This window comes from Varroa jacobsoni, unplaced genomic scaffold (assembly GCF_002532875.2).
Source record: "Varroa jacobsoni isolate VJ856 unplaced genomic scaffold, vjacob_1.0 scaffold_158, whole genome shotgun sequence".
Lineage (NCBI taxonomy): Eukaryota > Metazoa > Arthropoda > Arachnida > Mesostigmata > Varroidae > Varroa > Varroa jacobsoni.
The window spans coordinates 48168-68344 of NW_019213060.1; the positions used below are offsets into that span (position 1 = coordinate 48168).

Below are 20177 nucleotides of genomic sequence, written 5' to 3' on the forward strand. Positions count from 1 at the left end.
TCACTCAAATCGTTATCTTTCGTAAAATATAGGTTTAAGGCAAACTGACGATATTAAGACTATCAGAGCCAGCCATCGTTCCCTTTGGTGCAAAACTTCAGTTGTACACTTGTTGCAAACCAGCACTCACAACAGATAGCGTATTTCGCTTCTACCAGATATTCGTAGCTGAACGCTCGTTTTATTACGTCAAATACAGCACAGGCTGACACCTAGCTTAGGTGTTCTCACCTGATCGCTATTATGTGAAAAATAAATAAATAAGTGGCCCCACACTCGGGCCAAACATTTTCACAGATACGTTGTGGCCCTAAGTCTTAGATCAGGGTAACCCACCTACCGTCAGATATGAATTGCGATATCCCTTCTGTAGCAGGTCTTTCTGCACAATGTTCTTGCGTGAGGCTTACAGAGTACTATGCATCGAGACGATTAAGATCCTTCTCTCGGCAATCAAAGTCACTTTGTTCACTTTTAATAGACAGTGTGTAATGATCAAGTTGGACTAAAATGATGTAATGATCAGCTGGGTAACTAGCGCCACACCTCTGCACTAATCAGCACCTTAATTCGTTTCGAAAGACAACAGTCTTATGACAGTTTTTAGACGGCGTTACGTAATTGAGAAACATAAAAAGTTTTATTTGTCAAAGCAATTTTAGGCTAATTTTTTTTTGTACCAAAATTGATACCGGAATCCACTTCGAAACGTCACAAATTACACACATCGAGGTGGTAACATACATCATGTCTGTTGGACCATCAAAGGGGTTTGTTACAGTCCTGTAAAAATATCTTGCAGTGTTTTCGGATGTACATCACAACATAATCTTGTCCTGTTATACAATTGACAAAGTTTCTTACCGCTAATTCATAATAACTTCGACAAGACGAACATTTAACATTGAACTCTTGGAATAGCTGGAAGCTAAAAACAAAAATACATTTTTCAGTTGATCTTGGAATTTTGTGGAATGTTTTGTTCAACACATCGGTTTTGGAAATGGCGCTAACAACGGTGCCGAGTGGGAACAACGGACTTCACTTATTATGGAAGTCTATGAAGTTCTATATCATCTATGAATATGATAGCGAGAAAATGGACATGGCAAGGCTCTTTTTTTCTCTCGTTCAATAACTTTCTGTAGCCATCTTTCAGCTTCGCTGCTAGCTTAAATACATAACACTGAGAATTGCTAATGGCTACCTCTGTGGAAGGGCGATCTCACAAAAACGCAGAGATATTCATTAAATCATGTTTATGTAGTGTGCAGCCACTTAACCTGCTCACGGAACTCATGCGACGTACGCAACCTCAGTTACTAAAGTTATAAGATTATTAGATAGATAGAACATAATTACTAGAATATAGCGTGTAGTCATATTGGAAGACGGAACTTCGATAACCTACCTATTCACTGTTTCCCTTCAGAACCGTTCTTAAGGTCAAAGATGGCGACAAGAGTCGCTCCGTTTATTGTCAAACGCACCAAGATTCTGCGAAATGTTTGTTTTTCCGAGTTCCCTAATGACACGCACAAGATTTCTGTCGTTTTGGGATTACTTCAGGAGTTGAAATTCCCATCGGGATTAAGACAAAATCGTGTCGTCACATTTATCCATGAAAACTACATATGATTTATTTACGTTAATAAATTAGGGAACAGATACTAATTCGCGTACGACAAAAACTCTCGATATAGGCGTAAGTTCTGCACTATAGTTTATATCATCATATACAATTTGTAAGGGTTCTTAAATGGATCACCTTCTTATTGATTGTGCTTATTTGAAATGATCCGAGATATTTGCTTTGCCTAGTATCATCCGTGTAACCATTACCTTTTCATTTTTTTAGCAAATTATCGCTACAACTTCCGCTTAGCGATAGTAAAGTATTTTTAGAGGAAGCTGAGGATTATTATTAAATCCAATTTTGTTGCTAACGTCTTAATAAGAAACATCACTTACCGAAGAGAACCTCGTATAATTCAAAAATTTTTTATCAGTACCGTATAGACTTCAATACCTTCACTTACCTTTTTTTCGCTTCAGCTTTTTAGGTCATTAAATATAATTAGTATTATCGTTTTTACTCAAAATCTACAGAGATTTTTCTTATACTAAAAAGGTCAAATTTGTGCGGCTCTAGCCGGGATATTATACCACGCGATCTTCTGCACTGACACTGTAGATTAAAAACAATATTAAATACAATATAAAATCAGAGAACTGACTATAACAGCAGCAAAATAACAGTCATTTCTATCTTTTGCTTTTGTGTTTCCAATGAAGATGTGCGTGCGTTAAAACATCATTTATCTAGACTCTACGAAGGAGTCGTTATGTGAGATACTTCGTAGTATCATAACGTTCTTTTTTGCACATTAGATCATGATTTCACTAAGTGCCGGTCAACTTTAATCAATAAATATGCCGATTCTATAGATGCGTATCTTAGGAAAAAAGCTGTAGGTCTATTGGCATTTTCCTTGTTCCATTAGATTACCTCATGAATTACTAAATTAATTTCCCTGTAATTCGTTAATAGTCATAAATTAAAAAATGGGCATTGTCGTATGTCTTTCTTGAATAATAAATAAGAGCAAGAAATTATTCCTCACATTTATTGAAGCGTCGCGATAAAGCGGACGGTAGCAAAACTGATTGCCTTAAGCCGGTTTTACGTCAATCGTATATTTGGATCTGAATTGAAGAGAAACATGTTTCTTCTACTTTTACAGATGAAGTCATGAGCTTAAGTACGTATGTGAGAGCCTTGCTCTGATACACACGAATCATCGAAGCCTGGCACAGACGACGCCCTTATACGAGCAAAAATGCTAACGATAATGCTGCAATTGTAAAGGGGCACACTACGTCGCTATTAGGTAGATTTCACTGGTTCCATAGCACTGTTCCATTAGATTTTAAGGCCGCCGGAAGTCGTATATAATTTTAGATCTGCTAGAAATCTTCGTTTTATTGATCAAAAACTAAGCCTATAGCTGTCAAAGCGTAAAGAGTTTACGTCAGTTAGCTACATATGATCTTGTTGTTATCGCTTTTTTCCCCTATTGTTCACGTATCTTCATTCCTAAAGCTGAATTTGGTGGAACCAGAAGGTGGTTCCATATCTCACAGAGCCACGTCAACATGCCAGTTCATCACAAAACCTTGCGTCTATTTGGCTCTCACCCTGCCAATATATCTTGACTAATCATAACTATAACAGCAACGTGAAGATCAGCCAGCGTCAGCTACATTGACATCGACGAAAATTATCCTATTTCTCTGCCGACGACGCCAGCATCAACAGCGGCACTAACTTCAATTCCTAACATTCCTGATACAGCCTGGTAAATTATCTCATGGCAACCGCTTTCCTCACCGAACAACGTTACTAACAGTTACTGCAAAAGCACTTGGCCAGCAGTCATCGTCAATCATAGTGCCGACAGTAAGAGGTAAGAGATTATCAACTCGTACAATGTCAGATGCATCAAAAATAACATCGGCTTCCGATCCCAGGACACAGATCCTGGCATTCGCCGCTAGCCGATTCCACGCTAAACGAATGACAGGTATTCTTAGCAAGAAAGTCGGCGGGCTTTGACACCTGGGTACAAGCAGGTGTTGTCTGGGAGCCAAATAGAATGGCAGTGACTGGTAATAAACTTTAGTGTCCTGACTAGAAAACTTATCTAACACAACAAATTGTAATTAGCATTTGTGCTATCTAGACTTCAATAAGATGGTGCGATAGCACTACAATTGGTATTGTCTTCTTCCAGGGTGTGTTTATATATTTCACGAAGTTCATTACTCTTTGCTGATGTTCTGCTAACTTGCGCCGTGTTTTGCCTCAAAAACGCCAATTCGCTAGCGTCTATCAGATAGTGTTTACAATGCAAAGCTTATTCTCGGGTCATCGTTACATCATACATCGTGTTACTGGGTGCCATGTAGACTCTCCTACATAGTTTCATAGTTCATAGTTTTCTTTCTCGTAAGCTAAGTTCCTCCTAAGAAATGAAGCAGCTTTTACGTCCTGGCAAACTAAGTTTATAATCGCATATGATTCAAATACCCCAGCTTCGATAGATGCTTCTAATAGTACCCCTTCGAATCGTTTAGTCGATATTGTGGCGCATTGCGTAAGAATCCTTGAAGGTGTTGTTGCAAGTTTATGAAAGGCCTAAATTTTTCTTCTAGTGAAGTATCTACAAGAAAACATACAGTGAAATTATCTGTTAAGGTACACGTTCGCTGAGACTTGAGCCTATCTGCCGATCTTCTGCAAATATATATAACAGGCCCACGGGTTGTCTCTGCACGACGCACCAAAGCATTCGCGTCTCCAGTCTTTTTAGCGTTTGTAGTGAAGCACGATGATTACTGATCGTTGATGTCTGGATCAGTCGATGAAAGAACACTAGACACTTCGACGCAAAGTATTTTTTTGTTTGTTTTTTAATTGTTTATTAAAAAAACATTTTTATAATCTAAGAATATGCTTGTCCTATACTAATCTCAATACTATGATTTTTGTGCACGATTAGCGGAAGGTGATATCGGGTTCTAAATTTCAAATTGTACAGCTATACGCAGACTTTGCCTGGATGATGGCCAGCTCATTATAGCGCTTCCTCGTGAGTACTACTCGCTTGCATCGCATGGCTTTCTATAGATAGGACACTATCTGAAACATTATTCGCAAGCAAGTAACTTCCACTAGAGTAAAAAGATTTCTGGACGATCTAGTGATTCTAAATCAACTTGTTTTACCATTTGATACATAAAACAACTATTTCGTATTTTCCTTCTGCTACCTCTGCAGCGTGAAGGTTGAAAGGGGTAAGGAAATTAAGAATATATATAATTCTTGTCATATAGGTACATATATTTGATCAGTGTTTGAGAAACGGAAATGCAACCTTGTTCAGCATGAGCATTATGACGAGCCAAAAAAACCGCAGATTTCATTGTGCTATCACTAGATGAATTTCACTGCCTCGGTAAATATACCATACGGCGCCAGGTACGTCTTCTTAGCGGGATATAAGCCCATTTGGAATTTCGACACATTGATGTAAGTTAGCAACAGCTACCTTATGATAATTTCACACCGTCAAATAACAGCCAGAAGACACTCATATTGATGATTTGTCTTTCAGTTAATATTATAATATTTCTTATTAGCAATCATTATAATATTTCTTCAAGCATATATTATAGGTGATTATAGGTGTATCTGTTTTCCCAACCGCTGTTTTTCCAAGCTAATTTTTACAGTCGTCCCCTGAAAGCTTGTTGAAAATAATGTTTCGGCGGGCTAAATGAATAGTATTGCATATGGATTTCCACTGAACTTCTGCCTCTCATGGCCTAATTAAAGATTCAAATTAAAAAACATGATGTAAAACTAATTTTTATACGAAAGATGAGTAATTCTGTTTCTTGTGGTGGTATAAATTCTTTATAACGTGATCGTAAATGCTTAAAGGAGCTCCACTATAGAACGTCGGCTATTTTTCCTAATGATTACAGGACGGTGCTTTTAAAGGACAATGCGGTTTTTATATTGTGAAAGCAGTCTTCAAATCCTCAGGTGCTAATCGTACCTAATTGACAAACTTCACAAAGTATTACATATATTGTAAATTATATGCACCACTACATGCTCTTAGGGTCTAATCCAAGAACTACATTCGAAATAGATTTCTCAGTACGCTACTATGAATGCAAAGAATTTTTAATTTCGTAGATTTTTGCAGTAATAACTCAATGGCAAATAGCTGGTTTAATACAGGCCTCGTTATAGTGCTGAACCTAAGTTTATGGAGCCGTTAGTACTACCCAACATGTTTTAGAGGCAACTGTTAGCGTGAGATGCCACTTAGTCATGGATCGCTTTGGGTACATAAACACAGGTAAACCTATCATCTGTAACATTTACGAAAGCTACGTATGGAAGCTACTTTCTTCCTTACTCATCTAGTGACCAATGGACACCGTAACCAAGAGCTCCCCCTCAATATTTTACGATCAGCTGATCTACAATATATAACAACCGCACACTGCACCAAACAACAGATGCACACAGATCGGAACGTTTGAGGGGAAACGTCGATGTACTACACGTTTTATACCTCAAATGTCATTGTTGCATGATGCTTTCCGCAGCTAGAAAAGCCTGTAGGCGCCAGATGCCTTGACGATTGAATTAAGCCAAGTAGTACTTGGTTTTGAGTTATATACGTAGGTATCAATCGGTAAGGGTAGTCTACCGGCACATTATCTATCTGACGGAATCTTTCACGGCAATAATGGACGACAACACATTTGTCTGTCAACACACCTCTTCGGTAATTAATTGTACAGGCTTTTTTCATCAATCAACCGATTTCATGAGGTTTTTTGCTAATTTTTAGCGCGTAGCTGTGTGTATGTGAGGCGAATCTCTTCGCGTCTAACTCTATCAAGTAGAATAAACTATGTTATTATTGATCGTACCGACAAGACGATGCTGACGACGAGATGTTTCACAAAACACTTTTGTGAATAAATCGATCCCACGCTATCTCAATCACTTAAATTTCGATTGTGCAAGAGTAACCTGGGCCGCAAATTGGGTCGCCATGCCTGAAAGGGTATTAGTACTGCTTTATCCACCTGCTACCAAATTTCGGCTACGGTACCTAGGCGTACTACCAAGACAGTATCAGTACAGGTCTCATGCTACCGCGCGGTTTGTTGTACAGAACAAACCCAGATCCGTAAAAGCTATAATTTTATAACCGTTAATTTCTCCAAATCGAGCTGGTGATTTTTGGTAATAGGTGTGACAGTTCAGATGTTATTTTTTTATTTTATGCGCCTTGACGACGTCAAACAATTCTTTGTTTTTGTACAACATTACTGAATGTACGGTATAAATGACGTTCATATAATCGTACGGACAATTTACATACTAGTAAAAATCTAAGTTTGGGGGGGGGGTCCTCCCCCAAAAAAAAGGGACGAATTGGGCTGTCTTTGTCGGGTCACTAGAATTTCGTCCTGGAAAAATCTGCGCGGAAAATTAAATACTTTTACCGGGGGATTTCTTGAGTCCCCCTTTTATAAACATTAAGGCAGCCAGCAGTGCCGCGCAGGTATTATGAAAACTACGATTGGCTCGTTGACAACTGCGCTCATGTTCGGCACTGTTTTTGTTTCAAATAAAATGTGTTTAATAGCGAAACAGGTAGCGCGTCGGAATAAAATTACTAAGCTAACATGTCCAACTTTGGTAATTTAAAGATCCCAATAGTAAAGAAAATACGATGGTTCCGTATCGTAAAAACGTCATATGAAATAAGTGTGAGACAGATGGTATAATGTGAAACACCTAATAAAGTTCCCATGAAGTTCGAAGTTGATAAGATAAGCCTATGATTATTATATATATATATATATATATATATATAATTAGATAGTAGCATAGGTAAGAAATTAATTCAGCAAAACCTAACAAAATAGACCATATGGAAAGATTGTTCTCAATATTGGTGAGAAGGTCGCGTAGAGCTGAACTGAAGCACGTCTTAAATTTACACGTAAGAAAAGGTGGAAAATGCCCCGCACGTCGCATATGGTCCCTTGTACGAGTATCAATCGACAGATCTGTACGAGCTGTGGCGACACGTTCTTATACATAAACACTGATAAACATTTACTTCTTTCATACACATGTGACAATGAAATAAAAATTTGTTCTGGCAGTGGTTAAGCCATTTAGGTCAATTTTTAGAAATGCCCGTAACGAAACTAAGTTGACACGGCGAAAGATATTTCGGCATTTTTTTTTTTAATTTACTGAAAAATGCCAGAAGTTTCAATGAAGAAGCCAAAAAGACCAAAAATTTGCTCTATGCAAAATTAATCTACCCGCTTTTTACTTGATAGATTAACTGTAGAAAATAGAAACAATATAGACAACGAATTGACCTAAATATTGGCCGAACAGTGCTAAGGTACTTATTTTCTTTTTATTAATTTGGCCTGATAACATTTCTGATGGGGTGTCATGTTTGGATTTTGCATAAAATTGCAATCAATGTAGCAACAATTATTACGAGTATCTTTCCCCTCTAGAAAAACAAAGAAGGTAAATCAAATCATTGCATATATTTTTAACGATGTTACGGTGCCAGTCGTCGCGATAGAAAGGCTAGTATGATAAACCGGTTTCGTATAAAGCGCCTGTTTGGCTTTGGATCATGAAGTTTTACGAAAAGTAGCTTATCAATCAACGCTTACCGACAGCGAGCTTTCCCTCTATCTTGGGTGTCTGAGTGGTTTTATTGTAGAAAGCAGCACGGCCAGACAAGCGCTCCAAATAAATTTTTAAGTGGCTGCTACTTATGTCGATACCCACAAAACTTGGGTCGGACCAACCAACCAACCAACCTATCGACAAGCGAGAACGCAATCGTCCTTCCTCTAATTGTCCTCCAACACAATTGCGTTACACTATGCCTACACAGTAACATGCATCGGGACGGCTCCAGTAATCTTCCAGGCCGTCGTCGAGGTCACTTCGTTTCCCACAAGCAGTGATGTGTACCTGGCGAATTTCGATATGACGACGTCACAAACAACACGACAAACGACAATTTCGTGTCCGTGTGCAGAGTGTCACGGACGCGTTACTCCGAAAGGCATCGTACTGTAAATTTCGAAAAGGCATTAAATACAATTGAACGTGGTTGTTTCAAATAGTGTGCGATCATTTTCTAAACCTATTAGCCCAGAATTTTAGCGCAATTACTTTTTGTACAGGTCCCTGTGATGACATGTAGGTAAGGACGCTCTGTTGCCAAGAATTTATCAATCACATCATCATAACAAAGTATGCTTGAGTCTCGTATAATTCTATTTCAGAATGTTTTAGTATGAATACTTGAGACATATTTCATTCAGAATTGCACACGAGAATGCGTCTACTATAACCCAGAAGACGTCGTCATTTAGAAGCATCTATAATCAGCGTCGATAATTTCGAAAACGGCGTGTTACCATATGAACCCCCCAACTATATTACAATAATAAAAATAATACAAAGAAATTGCTTCATGTTTCCAGTTCGAGTACTTGTTTATCATCTTAAGCATATATTGTGTATACGGTAATGATTAGGAGAAACATTCTCGCTGCGTTTAGCCTTGTATATACGGTCGAGATTTTTACTTTATTTGAATCTTAGGAAATGACGGTCACTTCAACTATCTTTACCACATATCGATGTTTTTCGACGAGGTATAGTCTACTGGATCTGCATGGCAGCTTTGATGCGCCTAATCAACTTTGTCAGTGAGACGATGTTTCCCGCCATAGATTTAAACTTAAGAGCAGTCGTTTGGATTTCATACGCGTTCTAGTTCTTCGTATTGTTTATTTTGTAAAAAGTAATAAGGCGGTCCTACAAAGGAGAGAGGGTCAATTCGTAGTTGATATTTATGCACGCACATCGTGGCGCCACCGTAGCTGCTAAAGAAACTTGCTGTCAGACTAATACAACTCAACGGAGTCAATGCAAATACTAGAACAAAAGGAAAACGTAGCGCAGCAAGCTGGCCTTTGTTACGATGTTCATGTCGCAAGATGCTCTAGACTGACAAATCATCTTTAGTCCGAAGTGACTTAATATCCGTTGCCTCTAAGCATCGTTATTAACATCGTCATTGAAAGATGGCGAGGAGGACCGACCCGGGTCAGCTGGTCATTGAAGAGATCAACATTCCTCGAAAGTTTCATAGCCAATTCGCAAATGGTATGTGGAAGACTACTTCACTCTAATACTGCTTCGCATAGAACACTGTTCTCAGAATTAGTTATTATGCAACTGGTTAATAACACCGTTATCATCTTTTTCCTGGCCAACCCTCGGACTGAAGTGCCTTTACACTTCCGACTTTCCAGTCTCCGTAGGCTCTGTTACAGAGTCCGCGCGCGTACTTTGTCTGCGCAAATGTCATAATAACACTTAAGCCTACTAATGGTTTGGGATGAGATTAGTTCGAATAAATTAAGACCGGATCAGTTCTTCAGATTTACCAATAGTGATGACTGAGGCAGCAGCGATGATGTTGTTTTAATAACCTAACTCAAGTCGAGCGTTCGGATCTAGGCGTTTGCGCAGGGCATTTTCACAGATATCTTTTACCATAAAGTACAGCATGTCGAGAGTTGGTCCAGGAAAGAAAGTAGTGGTAGGTAGCCTTTTCATGCTGTGGGAAATCTACAGCAGGACAAGGCTACAACAGGTGTGTATAAACGAGAAAACAAAAACTACCTTGATTCCTTCAGGCAGACCAATTAGAAAGTGGAGACTTTTTCTATTGTAAGCATGCCTCTTCTACATCATTTTCGACAAGAACGAGATTCTTTTCTAAATATAGAATTGCCGACTCCGTTTGCCACCAGCTACTAGGTTATTTAAAATTGTCTTTAAATCTTTCTTTCGGGTCTTTTTAGTATGAGTAAACTGTGCTTATCATAGATAATCCGAAGTATCGTGCATGGATTGCTATCGAGGTATGAATCGCGGCTGAGTTTATTTGTACATGAGAAGAGGAAACTTTTTTGCACAGATAGCCATTATATAAGCAGTGGCTCTAAGACGAGACAGATGATAAATGGGACTTTTATCCACTTCAGCATCATTTCCTGACTCTCAATCAACAGGAAAGTAACGTGATGCGAAAAGCGTTTCTCAGCCGACCCACACTCCTCAATTGTTTCAATAACTTGAGAAAAGCAGAACTAGTTACTTGGATAGATGCAGTGCTTCAATAACATTACGGTTGCATCGACCGTTATACTTATCAAAGTCCACGTGGCTAGACAATATGGCGAGGTGCTTTGGGCTGATATCAAGTTACCTAGGCTGGGAAACATATTTCAGCGTATCGACAGTACAACATAGGCTACGTTAGCCGCTTGATGCTTGTCAAGCAGATGTTTAGACGTTCTGTTTATTCAGTTTCTATTTGTTTGCGCCGTGGCGCACACATGCAAATCTATGATTTTAGTAAAAACGCTGAATTAAGTTAGGCTCTACTCTTTACGGTACCGATACCGCTACTACTAGATTAGACACTATACGACCACATTTCAAGTAGACTGTTGGAAGGGTCGAATGTATAGAAGGTCGATAAAGATAACGAGTGTCAGATTAAAGGAGAAACAGTTTAAATTTGGAGTTCGCTTTGCAATGTCGACGTAGTATATGAATAGTGCTTACTCAGAGCAGCGTCTATTCATGAGTTTGCAATGCTTTCGTGTTATGGCCACTTGATCAGTTTCGGTCTTTGACGTAAAAGGCGCATTTTAATTTCGCTTAGACTAAGGCAGCGGCGCGAGTACGGGTAGAATCCAGCAGAGGCTTGTTAGTCCCTTTTGTTGCAAACAAAACAGTTTATGATGAACTTATAGAAGTAACGTAACGTTGTTTTTTTTTCTCATTTCCACTATAATTGTGCCCGCTTAAGGCATATATGTTGACGTCTGTACGATTATGTGCAGTCTATTGCATTTGGCTTAGGACGCTAAATCCTTGTGTGCAAATTCTTACATCTACTTTACAACGTCATATTGACACAGTGTAAGGAGAATGAATCGCAGGTTTGCTGATGTTTTTGTGGATCTACTTGTTTCTTTCAAGTGCTTGACGAATTGGCTTCAGCAGAAACAACTGCATAAAGGAAAAAGAAGGTGGGCTACATTTTGATCGAACAATACTAACTTAACTTTAGTGCGCTATCTAACTTCTCATCAATTGGCCCATTGAGATTTCTTTTCAGAGCTGAAGGTTGTGAAGCACTTCATAACGGAAGTGGGCCAAGTATCAAAAAGCCTTTTTTAAAAATTTCTCTTAGACATCCTCTTCACGTAAAGCAGCTGATAATCACCTTGATTGTCTTGGCTGGACATGACGATCAAAATGATCAAGGGCTGTTCTGTTACTGCAGCTGCAACTGCTTTCGAAGAGCAGATCTTCGATAGAGTAATGACTAGATTTAGTAGTAATAGCTGAAAAACGACTGTTTATTATTGCAAACGTTCGTAAGTGCTCAAACTATTTTCCTGTGTAACGCTCAAGCAACCAACGTTATAACATTCGATTTTCAGCTCCATGGTAATTATGATTTTCTGAATAACCATTAAAAATTAATTGAATTATTGTAAAAAAATAGCAAAATTAAAAAAAAACCGGAAACGATCTCATATGTTATATTGTGTAGTCATTACTTTGTCCGTTTATCCGCTGTTAATATATTGCTTTTCAGACGCTGAGTTTGGCCAAAAGCTAATCTCATACTTACAAGGTGTATCTGGCGGACTCATAGTGGAAATACTGGACCAGTGTTCAACTCGACGCAGCAATCAATGTTATTCTGCGCTGCACTCGTGTCCGGTTGACACCTATCCTAGTAATAGGCTTCAGGAAAATCACCTTAGCCAGAGCCTTAATTCAACTAACAACGTCGGAAATCTTTCACCACCATCATCATCAACAGCGCCGTCGACTCCACGGTCAACGTCCCTTCACAAAGCTGAACCATCTTCTTCGGCGGGCGTGTTGCCAAGTTTCAACAACGTTTTATGCCAATCGTCTTGTTTATTCAATCACGTCAGCAATAACAGCTGTCGTGACAACTATCACAAGAGAAGTTATTCAATAGGACCTAGAAGTAATGAAGCCGGTAAACTGAGGCAATCTTGTGAAGCGGCAACGACACCCAGCTTTGTTGCGATGACAACATTCCCACCAAATTCAACGCCAATAGATGTTAGACAGCCAACAATTTATAGTAGTCGTTCTTCACAACAGCAGTTTTCAATCCCCGAGCAACAAACTCTGACCGTTGCTGCTAGGCCTGAAGAAATCGTGGCTAATGATAGCAGAAGGGTTGACTATCGCCAAGTAATTTTTCGGGTTTCCGGCACTCAGGAACAGGTGGATATTGTTCGGGAGGAACTCAACAAATGTCTGCAAAGTGGAGTAAGTATTTTGAAAATCATCGTGCTAATAGTTAGAAAAGCCATAAGGTTCGTACCACCGTGACTCGACTAGAGTCAAGTGCTGTAAAACCCATTACAACGGAGCTGAGTTGATGTTTTTGTGCTGTATATGCCCGCGGCTAGAAATTATTCCGTGAAAGCATCTAACACATAAATCGGTGCGGATCTTTCCCAGGCGCATGGCGATATCTCGCTAGAGCCAATTAACGCATGGTCCATATATGGTACGCATTGGTATTCAGGTATTTAGACAATTATACTATATTTTTTTTTAATTTATTTCGCTGTGACGCCTTCAAACGTTAATAGTTTATCTCCATATTTTTGTTTGCTGCGCAGATCCCTACTGAAAGCCGGGTAATGCTCAAAATGGATGTATCATTTTCGGATCATTCGTTCATCATCGGCCGCATGGGTAGAGGAAGTCAGAGTATAATGCGTGCCACTGGATGCCATGTACACTTCCCTGATTCAAATAAAAATAACCATTCTGAAAAGAGCAACCAGGTATGCACTAAATGAACCAGAGGTTCGTAGGTCTCTCATTTGTAAGAAGGTTTGTCGGAAATAGAATAGCGGCTGATTTGCCTATGTACCTGTTCAAAGCGAAAGTATCGTGGGTTCGAAATCTCATCACCCATATTAGTCACTTATGTTAGTGTCTGTCCGCATGTTTCGTTTTTTGGAGAATATTGTGCCCGCGATATTATCCATTGTAAGTGTCGCAGGTAAGCAAATCTAAAGTTTCCTTCAGTGAAGGTGTCCATAAAGGAAACGTAGGGTGGTATTAGTTAATTAATCTACAAACTACATACTGACTGCAATCTAAACTTAATGTATCGAAACCTTGCAGGTATCCGTAACGGGTCCGTCAGCCGGTGTTCTTGCAGCACGCCAGAAGATCCGTGAACGGCTCCCGATCTCCTTGGCGTTTGTAGTCGAGCAAGATGACTACAGAAAGGTTGTCGATTGGTCTGAGTCATCAGACGGAAGAACACTGGACTTGAAGCCAAGCTTCAAACAAGGAATTGAGGTAATTCACAGATACCCTAATTTTTGCCCCTAATTATTGTATACTGACAATTAGTAGTTTAAGCATCCGGCTGCTTTAAGAACCCTAAAGCATGTCATATTTCGGAGCAGCGCGTTATGCAATAATCATAATAAATACTTCTAATGGTACATATTTATTCGGTAATCTTCATCATATCATATCATCTAAACTGGCCTTCTCATGCGAGCGTCTGTTACATAAAACTTTTAAAAACAATATAGTTAGGGACGGCACGATTATGTGGCAATAATTGCAGGCCCTTCAAAACGAATTTAGTATGACTATAATCTGGCTACCAATGGAGGAATTTTGCGCGGTCGTGACCGTTCGTGGGCGTCGAACCAATTTTGAGCGAATCCGTGAAGGGTTCCGGCAGTTGGCTGCATTTTTGCTACCTAACAAACCAACTCCCATCGTACATTTGGGCATCGAGGTGTCACCCCAACATCTGGGTTTTGTGCTTGGCACTGAAGAAACTAAAGCCCAAGCACTAATGCATGCGACCAACACTCGGCTCACAGTGGGCGGTTTCCGGTCAGATACCTCGCACCATATACCCACAGTGCGCATCTTTGGTGAAATTGATAACGTTTACCATGCATGGTTGTCATTCATGGACTCACTACCTGTTGTATTGTGTTTTGACGTGCTAAACACGTCGAATAACTGCTGTGCACGCGGTGAAGGTCGTCATGCCAGTGAAGAAGGCTGTACTGGAGAGACTCTGCCAAGTCAGGCCACAACATGTCCTCACTTGCCTCACGGTGTAGAAACCAGTCGTCAGGAACAGTTTCCTACGGAGCCTGTCACCTTGAATGAGCTAGTGCAGCTTCGAGAAATGGGAGTCGTTTCGTCTGATTCACTGACAGCGATCCTCTCTTCTGCTGTAGAAGAGAATGGAAGCACTGTAGTTCGTTCTCCAGGTTGGTGATTGATTCGTGTAGAACGTAACACACGCCAGGTAAAAAACGATCGATAAAGTGTGTCTTTTTTTTCCATTACTGAAACACTTTGACAGAAAACCTTGTGCTTTCGTTATTAATGCTGATTTATATTGATAGTTATCCACAGTTTGCCATTGTCGTATCTGATGGCTCTACGTTTTGTGTACAGGATTTCATTATGTAATGACTATCGCGACGACGCTAAATTCGATTTTATCTTGCTACGAGATATCGCTTACGTTACGTTTTGCTCGGGATTTGCGTCATTGGAAGATAGCTGCTAAAGGCCCGGAAAAATACTTGGACCTTCTGATGGAGATTCACCGCGCTATTACAAATACAGGCAATCACAATCCTGTGCAGCTGGTGTGCAGAGCGCTCCAAGCCACAGACCCGCCACCCACGTATGCACATATATAACCAATTAATAGTAATAAACAAAATACATGTTTATATTTTTGACTATGGTCGCTCGTTTACTGTGGCCGATTGTGCATGTTACATAGTTCATACTGCACACGAATCTGCAGCTATGCAACACAGCTCTAAGGCTGCATAAAGGCTTAAACACTGTAGTTACTCTTACCTGTAGTATTCCCATCTAATAAATCTGCAATAAATGGAAAGAGACTATCATCGTCTCAACATTCGAATCCATAATTTTTTCCCGAAGTCACGATTTTCAGCTGAGTCTAATGCGTCTGATCTCTCAGCAGTTTCCCGTTCGCTAACGCTTCTTTGAAGCCGTCGAGTATGTTCACAGTGTTGACGCCAGCTGCTACACGACAACGCTTTTCAGGATGCCAACCTGGGTGTGCGCCTTGTGGAGGTGAATATTCACTGCAGTCCGTACAATTGGCTTTTGTATAGCCCAAAGACCAAATCAGACATGGCAGATTTATAATATTCGATGCTTTTGGGATATGTTTTCGTACTTCGAAAATGTTAATGAGAGCTTAGTGAGTGTGCCTTTGTCTAGAATTTGCCATTGATATAAGATAAAGTTAATTATCTACTATCTGATTTATAGCATTGGACGAGCAAGAAACCTGCGAAATGTTCGCTACCCTTCTCAATATTAGTGGAGAGTTAAGAAAAAACGATCATCAATTGGGAGATTATAGGATTCCGCCAGCGGACTCTTCTACACCGTCTCATATTGCTATGTGGTCGCAGGTTCTCGAAAACAAACACTGAGTGACAATGGTAAGTGTTTGGCGTATGAAACGTACATATTATGACGGTCAACAAAAATAATAAGAACAAAGTGCTAATTCGAACGCGATTGGATTATATGAACCCTACCAGCTCCGGCTAAGTGTCGCATTCCGCTCAATTGTTCTGCAATGACAGAACCCACACCCAATTAAACTTGTGGAAGTGACCCAACGCTTCACGCTACACCCTGAGACCGGTCAGCTGTTCGTTCGCCCGATTTTTGCTTGGTGGTAAAAAAAAAGGCAGAGATCGGGAACGCAGAAGTCACAGACCTGACCGACGAGGCAAATTGCCTTCGTTACAGTCATCGGTGCCGATAGCAGAGTCAGCTTGTAGCTCACTAGTTCGTCGGCGCCGAAACACGGGGCGAAAAGGGCTCAGCCTCGAAAGACTGGTATCTGCGTCGTATGGGTCGCGGTGGACTGTGTAGGCCACTTTTGTTGAGACATGGAAACTTTGATTTTAAAAACAAATAGTATAAAATATTTCGTGTCTTTAGATACGTGTGTATCTAAAGACGTACGCAGTTTAGTCTATTAGGCCCTTCTCGACTATATATCAGAACTTTTGTTTATCCGGGACAATTAAATATTATTTTGCTTTTATTTGTTGCAGGATAAAGAAACAAGGTAACGAACTCAATTACCATCAGTTCCGCCTGTCCCAAAGCTGTACTATTCAAAACAGATTGAAGAGTATATAAATGTTATGCTTAATCAAAATGTCGAACAAATCACCAAATTTGATTTACTTGTGTAACTAGGCAAAATAGTATCGACCCATCTAGTCGCATACGATACAAAGGCTCATTTAGGGTGGGTTTAGAGGTCTCTGGGCCAATTTTAAACGTCATCGATAGTTAATTGTGCAAAAAAGTTAGGAGATCTATGTGTGGCTATTAAGCTGTTTGATTGCATAGGTGCCATAATTAGGATCGTCTTGAAAGAAATTGCGTAGCCAATATCTTCGTAGTGCAACGTCGAGGAGAAGCAGTATTGCAATTAGTATATGACACTTTTATATGGCTGAAGGATCTTATTTATCCGGCCTAAGCTCTATGCAGCAGGCGACCACAGGAGGTTCTCAACCTGCTAGAAGTTCATATGTCACGCTCCTTAAGATTCTTGGCGCGTACTTAGTGTTTTGGATTTATTCGGCAAATTGATTTAGCTCTGTTTTCATAGAAGGCCCTCGAGACTGCCCAGTGTCGCCTACTACAAGCTAATTTTTTTATATTATATACTATAATCTATAATTTTAAATGTATCAAATTTTTTAGTGCGTCACATTCCTAAATAGCTTGAACATGGCAGACTGTTCATTGGCGCTATATTCTATGCGTCAGAAAACCACTTAAAACAACCCACTTTTCTTCGATGCTTGTTATTGATATTGCTTATGGAGGATTAACTAAGGTCATATCTTTTGCCTTGTCTTGTAGAAGGTGAATATCTGCTAGTGGAGTCAAAATGATGCGTCCGTACGAAGCCGACTGACAAGGACACAAGGTCGTCCAGAACTGTCCAAGACGTATTGCCGATGGAACCTGTTCTTTAAGGAGGCAACGAATAACGTTTGAATAAGACCGCGGTGCAGTGACTGGAAAAAGCCGCAGAGGCCGATACTCCAAGTGAGCTTGCTTCAACAAATGTTAGTTCGTGTCATGCGTTGAATGTATCTCAAGACACTGGATCAACACTGTACCCTAGCCAATGCACAAGGATCATGCGAGCCTATACCGTGCACCAAATTAAGTTAATTGCGTACGGTTTGTAACGGGACTGATTGCAAACGTACCGGATTGTTGACATCTCTGCCAGAATATAAGAAAAGTTAGGTGGTGGCTTTCTTAGCACGGCATGGTCAGTTTTTTTTGTGGTAACTTAAAAACGTACTCTTTGCACGTGCAACGAGCTTAAACACCGGTCCGGTCAGAATCTTCTTCAATAACCTCAAGACATTGGTGGAGTCAAACAGTTTGACCATGTCTTTAAGTTAAATGAGGTGTTCCTTCCTACGCTAATCCGTGTTCGAAAAGCGCCTAAATTGAATGAACTCGTTGTTCAAGAAAAATAGCAAGAACGTGGAATCCTTCGTCTTTGTGTTTGCAAATGGAAACAATGATTATCTACTTATATCGTTGACTCCAAGAAACACACGCTAATGAATGTACCTGTGGTAGACTTAAAGTTTTACAAACCCGTTTGGATAGATCACAAACGAAGTATTCGACGACTGCCTTAAGCAGTTCATGACGGTCTTCGAATATTCCCTACAAAAGCGATCTTTGCTAATCGTGGCTAACCATGAGACCCATAGAGGCATTGTTGTGATCAAGTTGACTGTGGGAAACAGCACCCATATTGTTCCTCGTCGTGTGTAAATTCGGATCATCCGGAACTTGATTTTCGTAAGGATTAAGAAAAGGACAGGTGCGTTTTCCCAAAACGAAGCCGTATTTACAGATGAAGACTAAAGAGATAGAGTGGGAAATTCAAGAGCCAGACGTGTGGCATATCCTTCATGCGTTGCTGATGACATTGATTTGAGGGAGGCTACAGATGCTACTGTCGTTATTTTTAAACAAATGCAATATACAATAGTTACTAGTTAAGCTAAGCAAAATGAAGTAACAACTGCCCCAGACAACATTCAAGTAATCGTGGCGCATACTGTTGATGTCAAAGTTGTGTTTACGTTGATGCATCGACGATTATAAGTTAAATTTGTTTGGATATATATCTTTAAAATTGAAATTTTCGGCCAGATTTTTCCATATGTGGGTGTATGGCCCAAAACAATTCTAGTACAATCACAAAATCCCAATATAATAAGTGATTTACCCTGTATAGCATTTATGATCTGCGTGAACCGCTTAAAATGGTAGTTTTATTGCTGATATATACAAAAAGTACTCTACGTTAATTCGGTAACTATTTCCGTTTCAAAAATGAATGTCGAACATTAAAAACCATCAACAATGGTGTCATAACATGCTTAAGATATGTTTCGGTAGTTGAAAAGCAAAATGATATGAATAGATCCAATGTAGCTATGCCCTTTTAGTTGATTGCTATTTATAACTATTTGTTTTCTGCGTGCGATAGTCGCTGATAAATAAGCAGAACTATTTTAATGTAAAATAAATTATCTCGATCTTCATATGACTCAATCCTGCGGCTTCCTTGTCAGCTTCCTAAGTGGCACCACTGTTTGGGCCATTGCAAGGCAGACCAATCGAACTTTAACAAAAATGCCGAAGTATTCATTGACAAGCTCACAGGATAAGACAATATTTACAATTTTAATTTTTATTGCCAAGTCTTCATAGGCAAATAAATAACTTTGAACGGTCTCTGTAGTTGCCACAGGCAACAAGCGCGCGCAGATTGGTACCATCATGGTGGTTAAGCTAAGCACGATTCTAGCAACAACTTTTGGCAACTTCTTGCTCGCAGCGCATTTTTTTGCTGAAGACCTAAAGCATTTCAGCAGACGTCTCATTTTCGAACTGATCATAATTTTGCTTGCAGTCCGAGCTCGTTCCATCATCATTCATCTTCCAGACCTTTCCTAATGACCCTTTAGTAATGTATACACCAACCTCCAGATCCAATGACCCTCGTAACGAACTAGGAGTGTGTATTAGTATTTGTTGAGTATTGTATTAAGAAAATTAGTACGTTTTTTAACAGCTATGCCTCTATAATCTAGAAATGTACAAATATTCATGACAAAAGAGACAAAGCTAGCCCATATCATGTCTTTCAGTATCCTCTAGCACACAACCGGATGCGTGCAATGTTTTAATGAGTGCTTACTCCTTAAACCAATCATATTTTAACTTGGGTTGCAGGCAGTTACAATTTACCAGCTACTGTAACGAAAGA

The 20177-nt window shown here is 39.7% G+C and overlaps 2 protein-coding genes across 4 annotated transcripts in view; one reads left to right on the forward strand and one right to left on the reverse strand.

Moving 5' to 3' along the window:
• LOC111270266 (uncharacterized) overlaps positions 1 to 20177 on the reverse strand; it is a 31257-nt gene that overhangs the window by 7210 nt on the left and 3870 nt on the right. For both annotated transcript variants that reach the window (XM_086972419.1, XM_086972418.1), the window contains exons 3-4: positions 8305 to 8713; positions 6517 to 6645 (exon numbers count right to left, since the gene is read on the reverse strand). The gene's annotated coding sequence lies outside the window, so the exon portion shown is untranslated. The remainder of the gene's footprint in view (positions 1 to 6516; positions 6646 to 8304; positions 8714 to 20177) is intronic.
• Positions 9550 to 19459, forward strand: LOC111270251 (uncharacterized). 2 transcript variants are annotated; one of them, XM_022850389.2, is made up of 9 exons: positions 9550 to 9817; positions 12336 to 13051; positions 13411 to 13578; positions 13925 to 14104; positions 14382 to 15048; positions 15239 to 15473; positions 15783 to 15898; positions 16100 to 16275; positions 17729 to 19459. In XM_022850389.2, the coding sequence occupies exons 1-8, from the start codon at positions 9736 to 9738 to the stop codon at positions 16264 to 16266; spliced, it is 2331 nt and encodes a 776-aa protein (XP_022706124.1). In that variant the 5' UTR covers positions 9550 to 9735; the 3' UTR covers positions 16267 to 16275; positions 17729 to 19459. The 2 variants fall into 2 exon arrangements, with proteins under 2 accessions (XP_022706124.1, XP_022706130.1); XM_022850395.2 differs by having other exon boundaries at positions 9551 to 9817; positions 15786 to 15898.